Source organism: Copadichromis virginalis, linkage group LG5 (assembly GCF_057382275.1).
Source record: "Copadichromis virginalis isolate Kocher_CV1m ecotype Utaka linkage group LG5, C_Virginalis_male_GT1.1, whole genome shotgun sequence".
In the NCBI taxonomy this organism is placed as follows: domain Eukaryota; kingdom Metazoa; phylum Chordata; class Actinopteri; order Cichliformes; family Cichlidae; genus Copadichromis; species Copadichromis virginalis.
In genome coordinates this window covers 19,815,551-19,831,944 of record NC_140622.1, presented here as the reverse complement: position 1 = coordinate 19,831,944, position 16,394 = coordinate 19,815,551, and the positions used below count along the sequence as shown (strand labels likewise).

General features: G+C 39.4%; 1 protein-coding gene across 1 annotated transcript in view; it reads right to left on the bottom strand.

Annotated features, from left to right (window-relative positions):
- slc4a8 (solute carrier family 4 member 8) overlaps nucleotides 1-16,394 on the bottom strand; it is a 34,153-nt gene that overhangs the window by 10,556 nt on the left and 7,203 nt on the right. Inside the window, exons 2-9 of the mRNA XM_085456515.1 lie at nucleotides 10,334-10,415; nucleotides 7,610-7,762; nucleotides 7,038-7,173; nucleotides 5,295-5,455; nucleotides 1,715-1,891; nucleotides 1,222-1,310; nucleotides 274-431; nucleotides 91-178 (exon numbers count right to left, since the gene is read on the bottom strand). Of these exons, the coding sequence (XP_085312641.1) occupies nucleotides 91-178; nucleotides 274-431; nucleotides 1,222-1,310; nucleotides 1,715-1,891; nucleotides 5,295-5,455; nucleotides 7,038-7,173; nucleotides 7,610-7,762; nucleotides 10,334-10,415 (1,044 nt within the window). The remainder of the gene's footprint in view (nucleotides 1-90; nucleotides 179-273; nucleotides 432-1,221; nucleotides 1,311-1,714; nucleotides 1,892-5,294; nucleotides 5,456-7,037; nucleotides 7,174-7,609; nucleotides 7,763-10,333; nucleotides 10,416-16,394) is intronic.

Below are 16,394 nucleotides of genomic sequence, written 5' to 3'. Positions count from 1 at the left end.
TACAGAAAAAAGCAAAAGAAATAGAAAACTCAGCCTCTTTATACCTGCAAGAGAGATGCTCAGATTTATTTTGATTGACAGAGTGCTTACCTCATCTGTCATGATGGTTGCCATGGAGCGACCGATTTCATGGTATTGCTGAGCCTTCCCATCAGGGCCAAGAAGTATGAAGAGGAACCTAATATTCGTCAGCAGATGAATTTCAGTTTATAAAGAGTTTCTGGAATATTGAATTTGATTTTATGATTAAAGCAGGGAGCTGCAGCTGTCTACCTGGTCGGTATGGGCACCTCTGTAAGTCCAGTGAGCAGCACAGCAGGGGAAAGGCGCACAAAGGCTACAATAGGCCTCTCCAGGAAGTCCAGCTCTCCCACCAGCACATTGGAAGCCTCTGCACCCTCTGGGATCTTTTTCATGAAGTGCAGATCCACCTGTTCAGACAGGACAGATGCAAATATCAGTACAGGATTTGATCTCAATGTTGATGTTATGATGTAAGTCGATTGGGATTTTTGTTACGGTATTTAAAAACGTTGTTTGTGAATTTTTGTATATCTATTCTTCATTTGTCTCCAGTTTTCTTTTCTATGCTATTGTAACTTGTCTGCCCAGAATTAATGTCCTTAATTTTCTTCTCTTTAGCGTGTTGTTTATTGATTTACTGTAATAACTAACTTAACTGTAGAGAACCGAGCAGGTCCAGTGCTCATTGGAAACCTTTGTCTGTGGCTTTATGGCACTGCTTTTTAGTCTTTCGTTGGTGGACTGCTGTTAGTGGCTCTGTGTTGTTGTGGTTATCACATTTGCCTTACATGTGGAAAAACCTCTTGTTTGATACTAAGAGGAAACACAAAAACCCAACCTCAGGGGGTTACAAGCCTGGATAAATGGGAGTGTTGAGTAAGAAAGGGCATCTGCTATGGCAACCCTTTGGGAGGCTCTAAAAGTACCTTTATTGATGGGCTACTGCTGTGTGTTGTTCCACTGTAGGGGGCACTATGAGAAACAATTGTGTCACATAGTGACACAATTGTGATATTTACAGCATCCCAGTTCAGGTCTCCAGTGCATTCTCAGAGCTGAGAGCCCCCCCACACACACACACAAAATAAGATCTGTTGTTGTTGTTTAGCATAATCATATTTACAAGTATTCTGGTTTTTTTTTTAATAGCATTCATCTAAAGAAATGCAACATTTGCTCTACAGCCTGCTTGTTTACCTTACTCAGGTCCACCTGAGTGCTGTCCTGTCCAGCACCGTTCTTAGCTGCTTCGTTGGATTGAATAGGCTGGGGAGACGTGGCTGACCCTGCAGGGTGTTTATGTGCATGTGTGATGGAAGGAGACAAATGATTCAGAGTCAGTAAATATGATAGTTGTTGTGCCAAGTCCAAACTAACAACGATGAATAAAAAAATATATCGCCCTGAAAGAAATATATGTTTGTTATGCAGTCTGACTTACTTTAATCTAATCAAATCAATACTTACTTTTCATGTATTTTTATGTATTTTTACCCTGACTATAATTTGAACTGAAAATCTTAATTAATATTACAATTAAAAACCCAATCAAGGCCCCTCAGCACACAGCCAAAGTACCCCCCCCCCAAAAAAAGCCAATTTCAGCCCTATATCAGGACATGACTTCTACTTTGATGTAGAGAGCACAAGTCAGGATGCGCTTGTGTGTGACATCCACCATCAAACTCACCAATCAGATGAGGTTCTGACTGTTTGCGTGCTCCCTCTGTGATGGAGCGTACAATGGGAATCAAATTCTTCTTCTTCTCGTTTTGGTGGTGGTGTCTCTTGAGCAGCGCCTCACGAACCCTCACTCTTACGCTGTCATCCAGCTCATTGGATGCCTCCTGGTGGTCCAGTACCATGTCTGCAACGCAGGTCAAACTCATAAACCCAGAGTTTAGTATGATCAGAGCGTTGGTGTTCCACATCAAATCATAATGTCTCAACATTATACCCTCCTTGATTTATGGAACACATGTTAATTTTATGTAACCGCTGCTTTTAAAACAAATACAAGCCAATCTGGTCAGACATCTTTCACTGTTGAACAGAAGGTGAAAGTTTAAAGGGTTATGTCAATATCTGTCCACATGAAACTGCAGAATAATCAGCATCTCTCCATCTTTCTTACCGCTTCTGCACTTTATCAGGCCTTGCTTACTCACTTGTTCTTGTTATTTTTGTTTATGTGTGTGTGTGTGTGTGTGTGTGTGTGTGTGTGTGTGTGTGTGTGTGTGTGTGTGTGTGTGTGTGTGTGTGTGTGTTTGTTTGCATGATGTGCATAATTACCTCATCCAGTCATGAGTATGCATAAATAAATGAAGGTGCAAAGTTTATTACTTGCATGCAAATGAGTTTGGATCAAAGTAGATTTTATGCAATCACAGTTTCAGCTGCAATTTCCAAGTAAAATCCAGGTGTACAGGTGCTGACAGCAATACAATTTCGGCTCAGGTTTATTACACAAACTGCAGCTTGATGTGCTGCCTAGAACTAGGCTGGTTGTTCTGCAAAGTTACCATAAGAGAAGCAAACTGTGTTTCTGAGTCCAAAAGAATATAGTCGTTCGTGTATGTTGTTTTTCTTGGATTACAACTAGCAGGCATTCTGACAAGGCTACAGTCTGATTCATAGTAACAAAAGTAACATGAGCTAAAGAACTGGCTCTATAGAGCAAGGTGGAGAAAAACAGGCAAATAAATGGTATAAGGTTGAATTTGTGCAGCACGGTGGCACGGTGGTTAGCACCGTTGCCGCACAGCAAGAAGGTCCTGAGTTCAATTCCACCATCAGGCCGGGGTCTTTCTGTGTGGAGTTTGCATGTTCTCCCCGTGTTTGCGTGGGTTCCCTCCGGGTACTCCGGCTTCCTCCCACCGTCCAAAGACATGCAGCTTGTGGGGATAGGTTAATTGGATAATCTAAAATTGCCACTAGGTGTGAATGTGCGAGTGAATGTGAGTGCGAATGGTTGTCTGTCCCTGTGTGTTGGCTCTGTGACAAATTGGCGACCTGTCCAGAGCGTACCCCGCCTCTCGCCCTATGACAGCTGGGATCAGCTCCAGCGCCCCCCGCAACCCTGAAAAGGATAAGCGGTAGCGGATGGATGGATGGATTACTGACAATGGGACTATTAGACAGGCCAATATGCAGACCAATGGAAAAGTTGGGAAGCTCTTGGAGCCATTTTTGAACAACTAGAGATTCCAAGATCATCGGTTCAAACAATTGTAAATACAAGTTATTTTGACATGTCACCTCTTTTGTTACCACCCAAACCGTCACCCTCAGATGAGAGGAAATTTCATGTTCACATATAACTCAGGAATCACCGAGGTTCAAGCCTGCCATGAACCAGAAACTACCGGAAGACCAGCGTCACTTACTACAGTGAAGTGAGTTTTACTCTCTGTGGGCTGAGAGTGTGCCAACCTAGAAAGAAGCTTCTGCTCCAAAATCAACACCTTAAAGCTTGACTGAATTTCTAGCTTTCCACATAAAAGTTTTCTGGAGAAAAGTTTTATTGTCAGAGGAGACAAAGATTGGGCTATTGGGCCAAAATGATAAGAGGTATGTTTGGAGGAATAAAGGTGAGGTTTTCAAACATAAGAACACTGTACCAGCTGTCAAGCAAGGTGGTAGTAGCATCATGCTCTGCAGCTGATATGTTACACAAAGCAGAAGGGTTAATGAAAAAGGAGGACTACCTCCAACAGCTAGATGGTAAACACAACTGACAACTGGGTGTGCCAACAAAGCACTGATCCCAAACACATGTCAAAACTGGTTTTGGAATGGATAAAGCAGCTAACATTACAGTTTTTCACAGACGCTAGGACACATTTCTCAATACTTAGGTCACGTTTGCAAAACTCCTCACACAGTGAGCACAACAGAAGTCTATGTGGGCTAAACTGAGGACCAGTTATCATTGTTTTGGCACAAAATGCATTCAATGACTACATCTCTCAAATTTCATGAATTATCTTCTCACTCAGACACAACAACTGCCAAAAATCTTTGTACGGACAGGACATTTTGCATGTGCTTACATACTGTTTTCAAAACTGTTAAACTTATGGCCAAAACAATAACACAATGCAAAACTTGAAAAGACAGCAAAATCCAACAGCAATATTTTATTGAAACATATTTTAAATCTAAAAATGCAGTTTAACCAGCCACAGCTTATTCTCATTGTAGATGAACATCTACACAGGTGTTACTCCTTCAATTTTTCAACTCCTTCAATTCTGGCAGCCAGAAGATTCTTTCCTAGGTGTATTGCCCTAGATGACATAAGATGTGATGTGGATGAGAACCTGCGGCCAAATGGAGAAGACCGAGTAGAATAGCATTACTATTGTATGTGTATCAGTGGATGGTGTGTATACAAATTCTTGTATTTTGGGATTACTTAGTGCAAAAAAATAAAAATACATAAACAAATATTAACGAATTCTGCATGATGTCTGATTCATTCCAGTAACATATATTGAAATTATAAACAGAGATGTGTCCTTGTTTTACACAGGAAAACACTGTGTAATGCTACATGTTGTTAGTGTTTTTTAGGTCATTGTTTTGTGGGTGACAAAGTGTGTTTGTCGGCTGTCAACCTTTGCTAGTGTTCTGGAAGAATGAGTTTATTTGAGACCTGAATAAAGTGTTTTGGTAGTTGTAGTGCATTTTGAATGTGAAATGAACTGTTTTGCCAAGCTGACGGTCAGTTAGGAGGATTGTGTGAAAAGTTTTGCAAAAGTGACCTAAGTATTGGGAAATGTGTCCTAGCTGCTGTAAAAAACTGTAATGGCTACCAAAAGTAACTGGTCAAGATTCAACTGACTAGGGAGCATTGAAACAAATGCTGTGTGTGTGTGTGTGTGTGTGTGTGTGTGTGTGTGTGTGTGTGTGTGTGTGTGTGTGTGTGTGTGTGTACACTTTTGACCCGGTAAATTAGAGAAAATACAAAACAAAACAAACAAACAGCAATCCTTGTTTTTTAAAGTCATTAAAGATGTATGCAGTGAAATGATTCCATCCTGGAAAAAGAACACTTCAAAGAAATAATTAAGTTCAGAATGACCATGACCTTCATGCCCATAATGGGTGTATATAAACTTCTGACCACAATTATATGCCAAACATGAGAAAACAGCACATGATAAAGACCAATAATAAGTTTTGTTTCGCCCTTAATAATGAGTCTGAACCTGCCTTCTTATATAGAACACTCAGGTAGAGTCATATTAACATACAAGTGTTCTCACCTGCGATCTCTTCAATGCAGTCAGCATGCATGTCAAGCAATACGCTGCCATTGATAATGCAACTGCGCAGCTCAAATAGACTGTGGAGGGAAAGCGTAGCAACGTAAGGCTTGCTCCACCTTTCTCCACCGTCCTCCACATCTTCCTCAAACTTCAGCCATCTGCAGCATAAAGAGATGTTATTTAGCAACTTGCAAGTTGGAGCACATGTGAAGTATTATTATTATGATTTTTTCCTTCTGTTTAATTCGCTATATTGATTACAAAGGCTACCATACAAAGGCTTAATTATTTTTATAAAACTTAAGAACATAATTTCAATCTTATAAATTGACAAAGTGTCATTTAAATGACAACAGCTGAGCCAAAACAAGCTGTTACTGTGGATAAAGAATAACATGTAAAGAAATGTTTGCTTTAGCAAAAGCTTCTTTTCAGCTACCATTAAAAAAAACAAACAGCATTTCTATCACTTCTTCATTTTTGCATTTTTTTAGAAGGTCAATAGTATAATTTATTCCTAAGTATATCTACTGTCAGTTTTCTACAAAAGTCCCCACTTGGTACATTTGCTGTACATCGTCTCCCAGCAGATAAAATGTTCCTCACCTGATTAGTGCTTTTGAACAAAGCATTAACCTGACTCCTGCAGTAGCTCTGCAATCAGAGCTTGATTGTAAAGGGCACCGTTAGCCCATTGTTCAGTCTCCTCTGGCTTTTTGGTCTCATTCTAGTTGCAGATATATAACTTCAATGTATTTGGGCTGTTTAGGGCTGTTAGAGCACATATAGTGTCGCTCTATATGTGTGGATAATGTGGGTTCAGTGTACAGTGTAATTTATTTTATAACTGTTTTTTAGTTTTATGATTGCAGACATTAGGAATATTTAAATAAAGTATTAGTTAAAATAAAAATCATATGATAAATGTTTTATTTATTTATTTATTTTTAATGATTTAATTCTATGGGTGTTGTTTGGGCTTTAATCTTTCTGTTGCTGGAGCTCCAGTTTTATTCTTGAGTTATTAATTTGTCAAAAAAGACACAAAACGGAAAATCTGTCACGTTGTGTCATTGTTGTTTTTTTTGCTTCCAATTTCCTTGTTACTGCTCCACTGCTACATGATATTATACTGATTTTCTGTTTCCAAAATATCTTGTAAATATTTAGAGTTGACCTCTCACACACGGAGGACAGTGAGCTACCACACAAGTTGCTGGTTTGTCCAGCAGGAGTTGCTGATGCAGAGACTTAAAACCTTTAGGTAAGAACTGAAACCAAAGGCCCTTGAGAACAGATGCTATGCTTTCCCAGCCGTGGCTATAATAGGGACTGCTTGACTCACGTCGGGTCTTTTTAAAGGAGTTCCTTGAAGTATGATGAATACACTTCTTCTTCAGGTTAAGTGTAGAGGGAGTATTCAACTTTAAATAGAAAGCTGTTTTTCTTTCCCATGCATAGATGTGCTTTAAATCTCTTGTACAGTGGTTCACACCACCAAATAAAAAAAAGTGAGCATGAGAAACTTAGATTTGGCATTTGAACAGCACAAATAAGCCATATTTGTTTGACTCACGGCTTTTGATCTTTTCACCTTGAGCTAACCTTCAGCGAGCTTTAAGTGTAACTACCTCTTGTAGACTTCCCTCTTCATATTAGTGCCGCTGTAGAGCTGCCAGGCTGTCAGAAACCTTATTGCTAAGCACTGTTACCAACAGCTCCCTGAGGAGATATCCTGACCTGGCTGTTTCTTTCCACTCAGCATCCTTGCCATCCTTGACACAGATCTCATCCAGCTCGGTGAACAGCTCATGGGACACGTGTTCAGCGTCCTCCTCATTGCCTAGAATGAACTGGACCCGCTGGGATGGTGTGTCTGGTGATGTGTGGGAGGAAGGAGAGGTGACCTGTAGGTTCTCAAAAGACTTTCCAAAACACAACATTTCTTACTCTGTCCTTACATGCCTTTTAATGGCTTCTGAGCCCACATGCATACATACTTTAACACACATTTGTACACATGTGCAGCATGCTGATTTGTTCCTGTTCTGTGTTAGCTAATTAGTGGTTTGTCAATTTCAGCCTGGAGTCCTGCATGTGTGAAGTGCCCACAATATTAATAGGCTTTGTTTAACAACCACTACCTACTCTATGGGTGCTGGTCCTGTTAGCAAGTCACTATATGGCTCCATCTGATTGGTGAATGACTATATGAGCCAAAATAATCAAAAATAATGCATCTAAACTGTAAAACACTTTAAGTAATGGGGTAGCCTAAGAAAAATTCTGATGTTTGTTTCTGTATGCGCTACCATGACTAGAACTGGTTGTCTCATTCTCCTCGCTTTGTTGTGCTGCAATGCTGCTTGCCCTTCTGTCTCTCTTGCGGTGGCGGGAACCATGACCTTTGTGGTGACGATGGCTCTGCCTGGGCATCCGGACCCCAACGAACAGAGTCCTGTGACCTGAAAACAATGCAAAAAAAAAAGACAAGAAAAATTAAAAGAAAGTATATTTGATTATCAAGTAAACATGCGAGCATTTTAATGTCACACAGGCATGCACTTTAGTTTAACTTCATTTTATCTGATGAAAAGACTGTAAGGAGTTTAGTGAATTGACAAAACAAGTAGTTATTATGCAAATAGGCTAATCCGAGATGCAAGATGTCTTCATAAGTTCTATTTTTATTGTTAATTTATTTAATAAACATGAAACAAGGAGAGCTCCCGTTAGACCAAAGGGACTCACAATGAAGAGGTTTTTGCTCCTGCTGTCAATTGATTGCTGTGTGGTGAAGATTTGCAACCAAAATTTAAAACTGATGGTTATCTTGAGAGAGCTTCAGTAATTTTACAAGATTTGACTAGAGACTATGTGACCTGTTTTTGTGCAATTAGTTTACTCTCTACAGGTATTTTTAAGTTTACCCGCAATATTAAGAGCATTTAGCACTTGGAAAAAGAATTATCTTCAAACACTGAGAGGGGAAAAACATGAAGGAATAATGTGTCCTATGATTTCTCAGCATGCAGGATAAAAGTGAAAGCCATTAAACTCAGGCATAGGTGTTAAACTCCACGGGGAAAATGAGAAAACAACACCCTTCCTGTCCTATATTAGTCTTGACTGTTGCCATCATTAATTATCATTAGTGGATTCAATTTCAAAAACAGCGTGGTGTGATAACCAAGAGACTGATTGCATGTGACACTGTATATACTGGAGCTTTATTTGAATATTAGTCTTTTTGAATAAATAAATAAACAACAGGCTTACACAAATAGATTTTAAACATTTTGAGAGAATAATTCTGCATAAGACATATGAATTTTATTATTTTTGAATATGAGTGAACGTACATGCAGGCACTCATGGACACACGTTATTGATCAGCATCTGGTCAACTCAGCATAGCGTAGTGCAGGACTTCATACATTTGTTTGGCAAGCAGGAGGTTATTGGTTCATTTCCAGCCAGAGATCCAGATCCTACATTGGTCTCATTTTCCACTTGGCGGGCAAATATGTTAACCACTACACTACACTGTTAGCATTGCTGCCTCACAGCAACAATGTTAGCAGTGCTGGGTTTTAAACTACCATCTGGCTGGGGCTTGAAGTTTGCCTGCTCTTCTCATGTCTGTGTGGGCTAACTCTGGGTTCTTACTACAGTCCGAGAACATCCAGTTAGTCGAGTTGGGTTAATTGGTGATTCTAAATTAGATATGAGTATGTCTGTCTCACTAAGTTGGGCCTGCAACAGGCTGGCAACCCGTTAGGAGTGTACTCTAAATAGTTAGCCATACGGATCTGGTGCAATGTGGATCAGGAAGTGCTCAAAGGTGGGGGCTTTGGTTGTCTGATCCCATTCTGCTGAAACTGGTTCTTGAGACATATAAGATTACTTGTATTATGGACAAAGGACCCAAACAAGTGTGTGAGACTGATATACAGCTAGATATAATTGGGAACACCTCAGGATATAGACTGGGTTCTGGAACCGGTCTCCTGGTGAGTGGTTGGAGTATAATCCACTCTGGAGTTGCCTTCAGTGTGAGGCAGTGAGAGGGGGTGGTCAGAGGTAAAAGTGGGCCACAGCGATCCAGCTGATTAAGTTTAATTACGTTTTTTAATACAGTTTAATACTGTAGAGCCAATATATACAGGTTGCAAAAAAGCAAATAAACTTTTAAGCAATTTTTAGCAGATTGGAGCTTTTAGATATTGAGTTTTTATGTTCAGTTGACCACTGAAATAAAAGTTCATTTAGATAATGCACCAAAATAACAACCCACCACCCCCACATCCCCCCAAATAAACATACATGTTTCTGTGTGGCTGCTGAGTCTTTCTAAAAAGTGGGAGTAAATTCAGCTTTTGGAAAGCAATAACGATAGTTTCAGGAAAGTGTTCTTTTATATTGTAAAATTTGGTTTACATTGTAAAATCAGAACTTGGTGTCCATATCCATAAGCTTGGTGCTTATGCTGGATACGAGCTGGATGTTGTGTGGCTGTCTTGGCTGCAACCTCTGCAAGATCATGTGAAAGGTGGAAACTGTGGTCTGGGATTGGCATACTTTGGTGCTGGTCCTCCTTTTTAAGGAGGAGGGCCAAGGGACGTGTTCTAACTTGAACACGTCCCTTGGCCCTTCCCGAGAAGGTGTGCACAAGGGTGCTGGAGAGGACAGTCCATCCACTGGCTGAACATCAGATTCAGGACAAACAATACATTTTCCTTCTTTGTCGTGGATTACTGGATCAGATCTTTATCCTCTTGAGGATTTTTTTTATGTTGGGTGTCCTGCTCGGCGGCACTTCAGGACTATAGGTTATCAGGCCTGTTGTTAAAAGGCTACGTGGTCCATGTACAACTACAGAGAATGCTTTTTTTGGTACCGCTGAAAGTCATACTTGCAGCAGTACAAGTCAGACAGTCTAAAATAAATCTTAACAAAACTGTGACAGATGGATTCTTGCTGACCCTGTATTTTACACATGGGGGCAACTTTCAACAAATCTGCAAGTTACTCACTTTCCAGTTCTTCCTTCTCATAGTGGATGTTCAGCACAGAGCTGGTTCCTCCCTGATCTACCACCACCTCCTCATCAGGCCTCTGATGGACACAGATATAAAAAAGACACATGTAAGCATAATGATTCTGCTTTGATTTTTTTTTTTTTTGGTGTAATCAATGCTCTTTGTCTCTAGTAGCCATATTGATTCGGTGGAAATGTTGATCGTCTTCAGCCTTTAAAGATTAGGCCCTGAAAGAAAGTTTTAAAGGTTATTAAGTCAAGAAGTTTCCTGATAAGGAGAAGCTATTGTCACCGCAAAGGAAGTTTTTCCACAAGAAGCATCAAATTCCTGAAAGTTATTCTTAGAATGTCTGGTATGGACACATGCAGGAAGACAGGCAGGCGTGCACACTCGGCAGCACACAGACACACACACACACACACACAGCAGAGGTAAAAAGAGTATGAGTGCAAGTATTGTATTGTATTGTATTGTATCTTTATTTGTTTCAGACATATAAAACAAAAAACAATATATACACACTACATATATTTTCATTTACAGATACGAATATATATGTAGATATACACACACACACACGTATGTGTTCAGATAAACAAAAAATATATAATGAAATAAAACAAAATCGTCTGACATAATGTAACAATGTTTGGTCTGAAAAGGAGTAGGAAGAAGTATGAACATACTTATTAATTCCTACCCCTGCTCAACATCTTATTGATCCCACATAATTCACCTAATTCCCATCATCACATACTCCACACGATACACGAGGAGAACCTATATAAACTTGGCTACCGTGACTGATATAATTTGGATATAATTTGATATTTTTATACATACAATGGGTGATCATCTTTATCGGTATCATATTCTTCCAAAATCAGTTTTCGAAGTATTTTCATGAACTTACTAATTCCTGAGCATTGCTGTAGATCTATAGTAAAACTATTCCACAGTTTTACCCCATAAATAGTGAGGCTCTACTGTCCTGGGGAAATCAAATCAAATTAACAAAGAGCCATTTCCATTGGTGATGAATCTGTTGGCAGACTGCTGCAGGATGTTGCTGTTCTAAGAAACAGTGCAGTTAGCTCACATGCAGTGTGTTTTTCATGGTGAGTGTATCTGACCTATGATAATAAGGGCAGATTGCTCCAAGACATGTTACAAAATGTTTGGAGTAACTCTACTGCTCCATTGTATCTGTTTACAGGATGTTTACAAATATATTACCACAATGAATTTTAAATGAAACAACTCAGATGCAGACTTTCAGATTTAATTCAGTGGGCTGAACAACAAGATTACATAAAAATGTGAGGAACTAAAGCATTTTTACACATAATCCCTTCATTTCAGGGGCTCAATAGTAATTGGAAAAATTAAATAACTGAAAATAAAATGTTCATTTCTAATACTTGGTTAAATACCCTCTGCAGGTAAAGGGCCTGAAGTCTTGAATTCATGTAGTTCACCAGATTCTGGGTTTCCCCACTTTTAATGCTCTGCCAGGCCTTTACTGCAGCAGCTTTAGTTGTTGTTTGTTTGTGGGCCTTTCTGTCCGAATTTTAATCTCCAAGATCTTAGATCTTAGCAAAGTCCAATCTACCCTTTATATTCTTGAGGTTTATGAATGACTTGCACCTTGCAGTGAACTCTATGTATTTACTTTCATGCAGTCTTCTCTTAATTGGTAGACTAGACAGGAGCCTACCTCCTGGTGAGTGTTGTTCACTTGGTTGGCTGTTGTGAAGGTGAAATGATTCTGTGATCATAAACCACTGTTGTCTTCCATGAACACTAGGTCTTTTTGTGTTGCTGAGCTCACCAGTACTTTCCTTCTTTCTCGGCGTGTATCAAACTGTACATTTGGCCACTCCTATTATTGTAGCAATTTATCAGATGGGTTTTTTCCTGTTCACAGCTTGTGGATGGCTTGTTTCACTTGCATGGATCACCTCCTTAGGAGCTCATTTGACCCCATGTTGTCTATTTAAACCAAAGTCTTCCAAATGCCAGCACCACACCTCAAATAAACCCCAGGCCTTTTATCTTTTTAATTGATAATGACATAACAAAGGAATTGCCCATACCTTTCCATTAAATAGCCTCTGAGTCAATTGTCCAGTTACTTTTGTTCCCTTTAAAAAGAGGGCGACACATGTTAAGGAGCTGAAAATCCTAAATCCTTCATTCAATTTGAATGTGGATTAAGTGAAAGCTGACAGTCTACTCATCATGTCTATCCATTATATAACTATAATTGGGATATGTTTCAGTAAACCGGTAAAAAAAACAAAACATTTGTAAGTGTCCAAATATATATGGACCTAACTATTATAGTATGTTGTTGGTTGGAGCTATTACCAGTAAAATACATTGACAGTTGTTGTAGTTTTGCCTCTGTACACCACCACGTAGATTTTAAATTAAACAATCAAGATGTGATTGAATTGCATACTTTGTGTAAAGGGGTTTTCCACAAATGTTTCATTAACAGAATCAGACATTTTTATACATAATCTCCCATTTTCAGAGGCTCAAATTAACAAACTAACAGGATTTTAAATGTAAAGATTATTTTATTACTTGGATGAAACTTTGCAGTCAGTGTCTATCTAAAGTCTACAACCCATGGATATCACCAAATGCTGTTTCTTTCCTTCATGTGCTCTGTCAGATGTTTACAGCTCTTATCGTCAGTTGTTGCTTGTTTGTGGGTTTCAGTAACTGAAAAGCTGCCCTACCTGGCTGAAATCAGGTGACTGATTTTAACCCCTTTTTTGCCTTGAGAAATTCTGGAGTTGCTTTTGCAATATGGTTTTGGGTATTTCCTGTGAAGCACCGTTTGATCACTACGGCAGAATTAAGCTGAATGCTTTAGCGAGTATAGCTCTGTACACTTCAGAATTCATGCTGCGACTTGTGACAGTCCCATCTGGCAGCCAGACATTCCCCTGCTATAATATTGCCTTCATCGTGTTTGAAGATCATATGATATGCTTTGGATCATTACCTGTTTTTCTCATTCTCCATATGTTTCTTTTCCCATCATTCTGGTACAAGTTCGTCTCAGATTCATCCAAAGGTTGTTTTTTTGTCAGAACTGTGAGTGCTCTTTTAGATATTTTAGCAAAGTCTAATGTGACCTTCCTCTTCTTGAGTGCTGTTGTAAATGCTTTGTGCCCATTCATGAAGAAAACACTTGATTGTGAACTTTAATATATCTACCCTTGGTTTTTCAGCCTAATGATGGCCTTCCTCACTTGCACTGACTTCTCTTTGGTCCTCATATTTAAAATGACAGTCAACAAGTTGAATCAACTTCAGAAATTATGTCTGTCTCCTTTGTCAGGGTGAGGAGTTAGGCCATTCGTGAGGGACTCAGAGTAGAACTGCTACTTCCTCCACATCTGGGCTCATCTTATCAGGAGACGGCCCTGGGCAGACTCAGGACATGCTGGAGAGATTATATCTCTCAGTTGGCTTGGGATGTGGTTGCCACCACAACCTTTACCTAGATAAGTAGCAGAAAATGGATGGATGGATGCATTTGTCATGAAATAACAAGGGAACAGGTCTCACCTGCTCATGAAACTTCTTGTTTGTCAGCGGGCCAATTATTTTTGAACCTTTAAAAATAGGGATATATATATATAAATATATAATGCTAAACATTTGTAAACCCCTTGAAATAACGATGAACATCTGCACTTCAATCACATATTGTCCTTGTTAAGTTTGAAGTTATTTAGATCAATTTGGGGTCATCTTCCTATAATTAAGCGATGTCTGGGGTAACAACCTCACAGATGTGGTCACACTCCTCTGTGATGATTTATTATTTCAGTAGTTCAGATAACATAGCTCAGAAATAAAACTTCCACTCACTGTGACGTCTACTTTTGCTGACGTCAATATGCCTGTGACAGTGGGCACTGCACCAGTCTATAAATAAATGTAAATCGATGAAGGGATGCATGATGCCATAAATCCCTACCAGCAGCACAATACAAACACACATGCAGACACTGATATATATAATCTGCTTTCTACACTATGCATGCTTTTGCCAACTCTGTATGCATTGTGTTTACATACTGGCAATGCTACTGTGATTGCATGTGGGTGGATGCAGAATTCTGTAGAACAAAAAATACAGATTTTTAATCAATAGCTTTAAAAACATCTGATAATCTAATTTAGAGCAAAGCTGTTTTGAGAGCATTTGTCTCAACAGGTGTGCATGAGGAATACACAATTGTCATACCATATACTGAATGATGGCTGAGAGTATCTGGATAATCCATTCATTGCGTTGCCTTTTAGGGGAAAAACTAAAGGGGAAACACTGAAGACTTGCAGTGTCTCTGTCAGCAATGTTTTGCTGTGGCTGGGATTGCTGCATAATGACCACAGCAGCAACAATAGTTGCAATATGTCTTCCCGAAGGGCTTTTGGATTGTAATATTAGCTTGGTCTACAGCAGAGCCACTGACTCACATTTGTCAGACATACACATAAGAGCAAGAACCTGGACAATGCTACAAAGTATTCATATGAACACAATACATATGGACGATTAGCTCTTTCAATCATCTATTTGAAAATATATCTGAATGATGACTTGCTAAAATTCCAGAAACTCCCTCAACTGCAAATTGTTTCAGGGTTTTCTTGCATGTGCGGCCCATTTCAAGTCTCCCAACAGAAATTCAACGGGGTTCCAAACTTTGGCTTTCACTGGGGCAGTCCCTCAATTTATTCTTTTTAGAACCATCCCTAGGTGGATTTGATGGCACGCCTAAAATCATTGCCCTGATGAAAGGAGCACTTCAGAGAGATGGCCTTTTGCTTGCACAAAATGTCGAATCTGAACAAAGGACGAAAAAAAACCCATAGTATAAAATTATGACCACAGTTGGAGAAACATATCCTGATACATAAAGCCTGTCAGGACACAAAACATCTATTGCACTCCAGTACCCTGTGTGTATCACTGTGTGTTATGGAGCAAGAGCTTTTTATTTCTCACAGGGTTTAACTGATAAAACCCCACGCATGTTTTATTGCAAGAACTCAATGGTTTCTGGCTGCACTTATGAAATGTGATTTAAAAGCAAGACAGTGCTGTAAGTGTGTCTGTAACTTGAAGTCCCAAAGCAGTATTTAATCTCCCACTTTCTTTAGCCTCTCCATGCTGCTAAAAATGGAACAGCTAAGCATATTAACATAAGATTCTGATAAGGAAAAAGTAATTAACATGCAGTTCAGACAGATGAATGTCTTACTCTATTATAAGCAAAAATTCAAATCCACAACACACTTCGGTTATGTTTTATAACAGCCTCTTTCAAATGAGCTTAAAAGAAACACAATGGGTGGCCTGGTGCTGCCTTCTTGCCTCCTTTCACATCCTCTCTACCATATCAGCGCTTTGGGATTTCTTTTTTCTTCTTCGGTGACTGAGCACTTCATATTCCCAAGCCAATTCTGTTATTTCAAAGATTAAGGGTACCTAATTAGGTAGTCAGGCTTTGGCCAAAGACCGAATGGGACTCAAGGTGTATGTGGGCTACATGTAGCAGTTAAGTGCATCGAAGTTTCATTTAATTCTACAGATGCTTCTGAGGCAGGACAGCCATACAACAATACATCTGCTGATGAAAATAGGACTAAAACGCTGTCAGCTTATTCACAGAGGGTCACCACTGTGAGCAGCTCCACATGTTTTGGTTACTACTTTTTTTTTTTTTTTACACCGGATGCACTTCCAAAGGGATTTGTGTCTCATCCCAGAATCAAACTGGGGCTCTTTCACTTGTTGAGCAAATGTGTAAACCACTACACTACAGAGCCATGAAAATAACACTTGACTAATAAACTATTTACTCCAGAGTAATGTCTACTTTTTATCCTTTTGGTTGCTTCCTTAGGTGGTCTCCACAGTGGATTATCTACCTCTATCCCTAACATCCTCCTCTGTCACACCAACCCACTGCATGTCCTCCTTCACTACACCCATGAGACTTCTATCTGGTCTTCCATATTC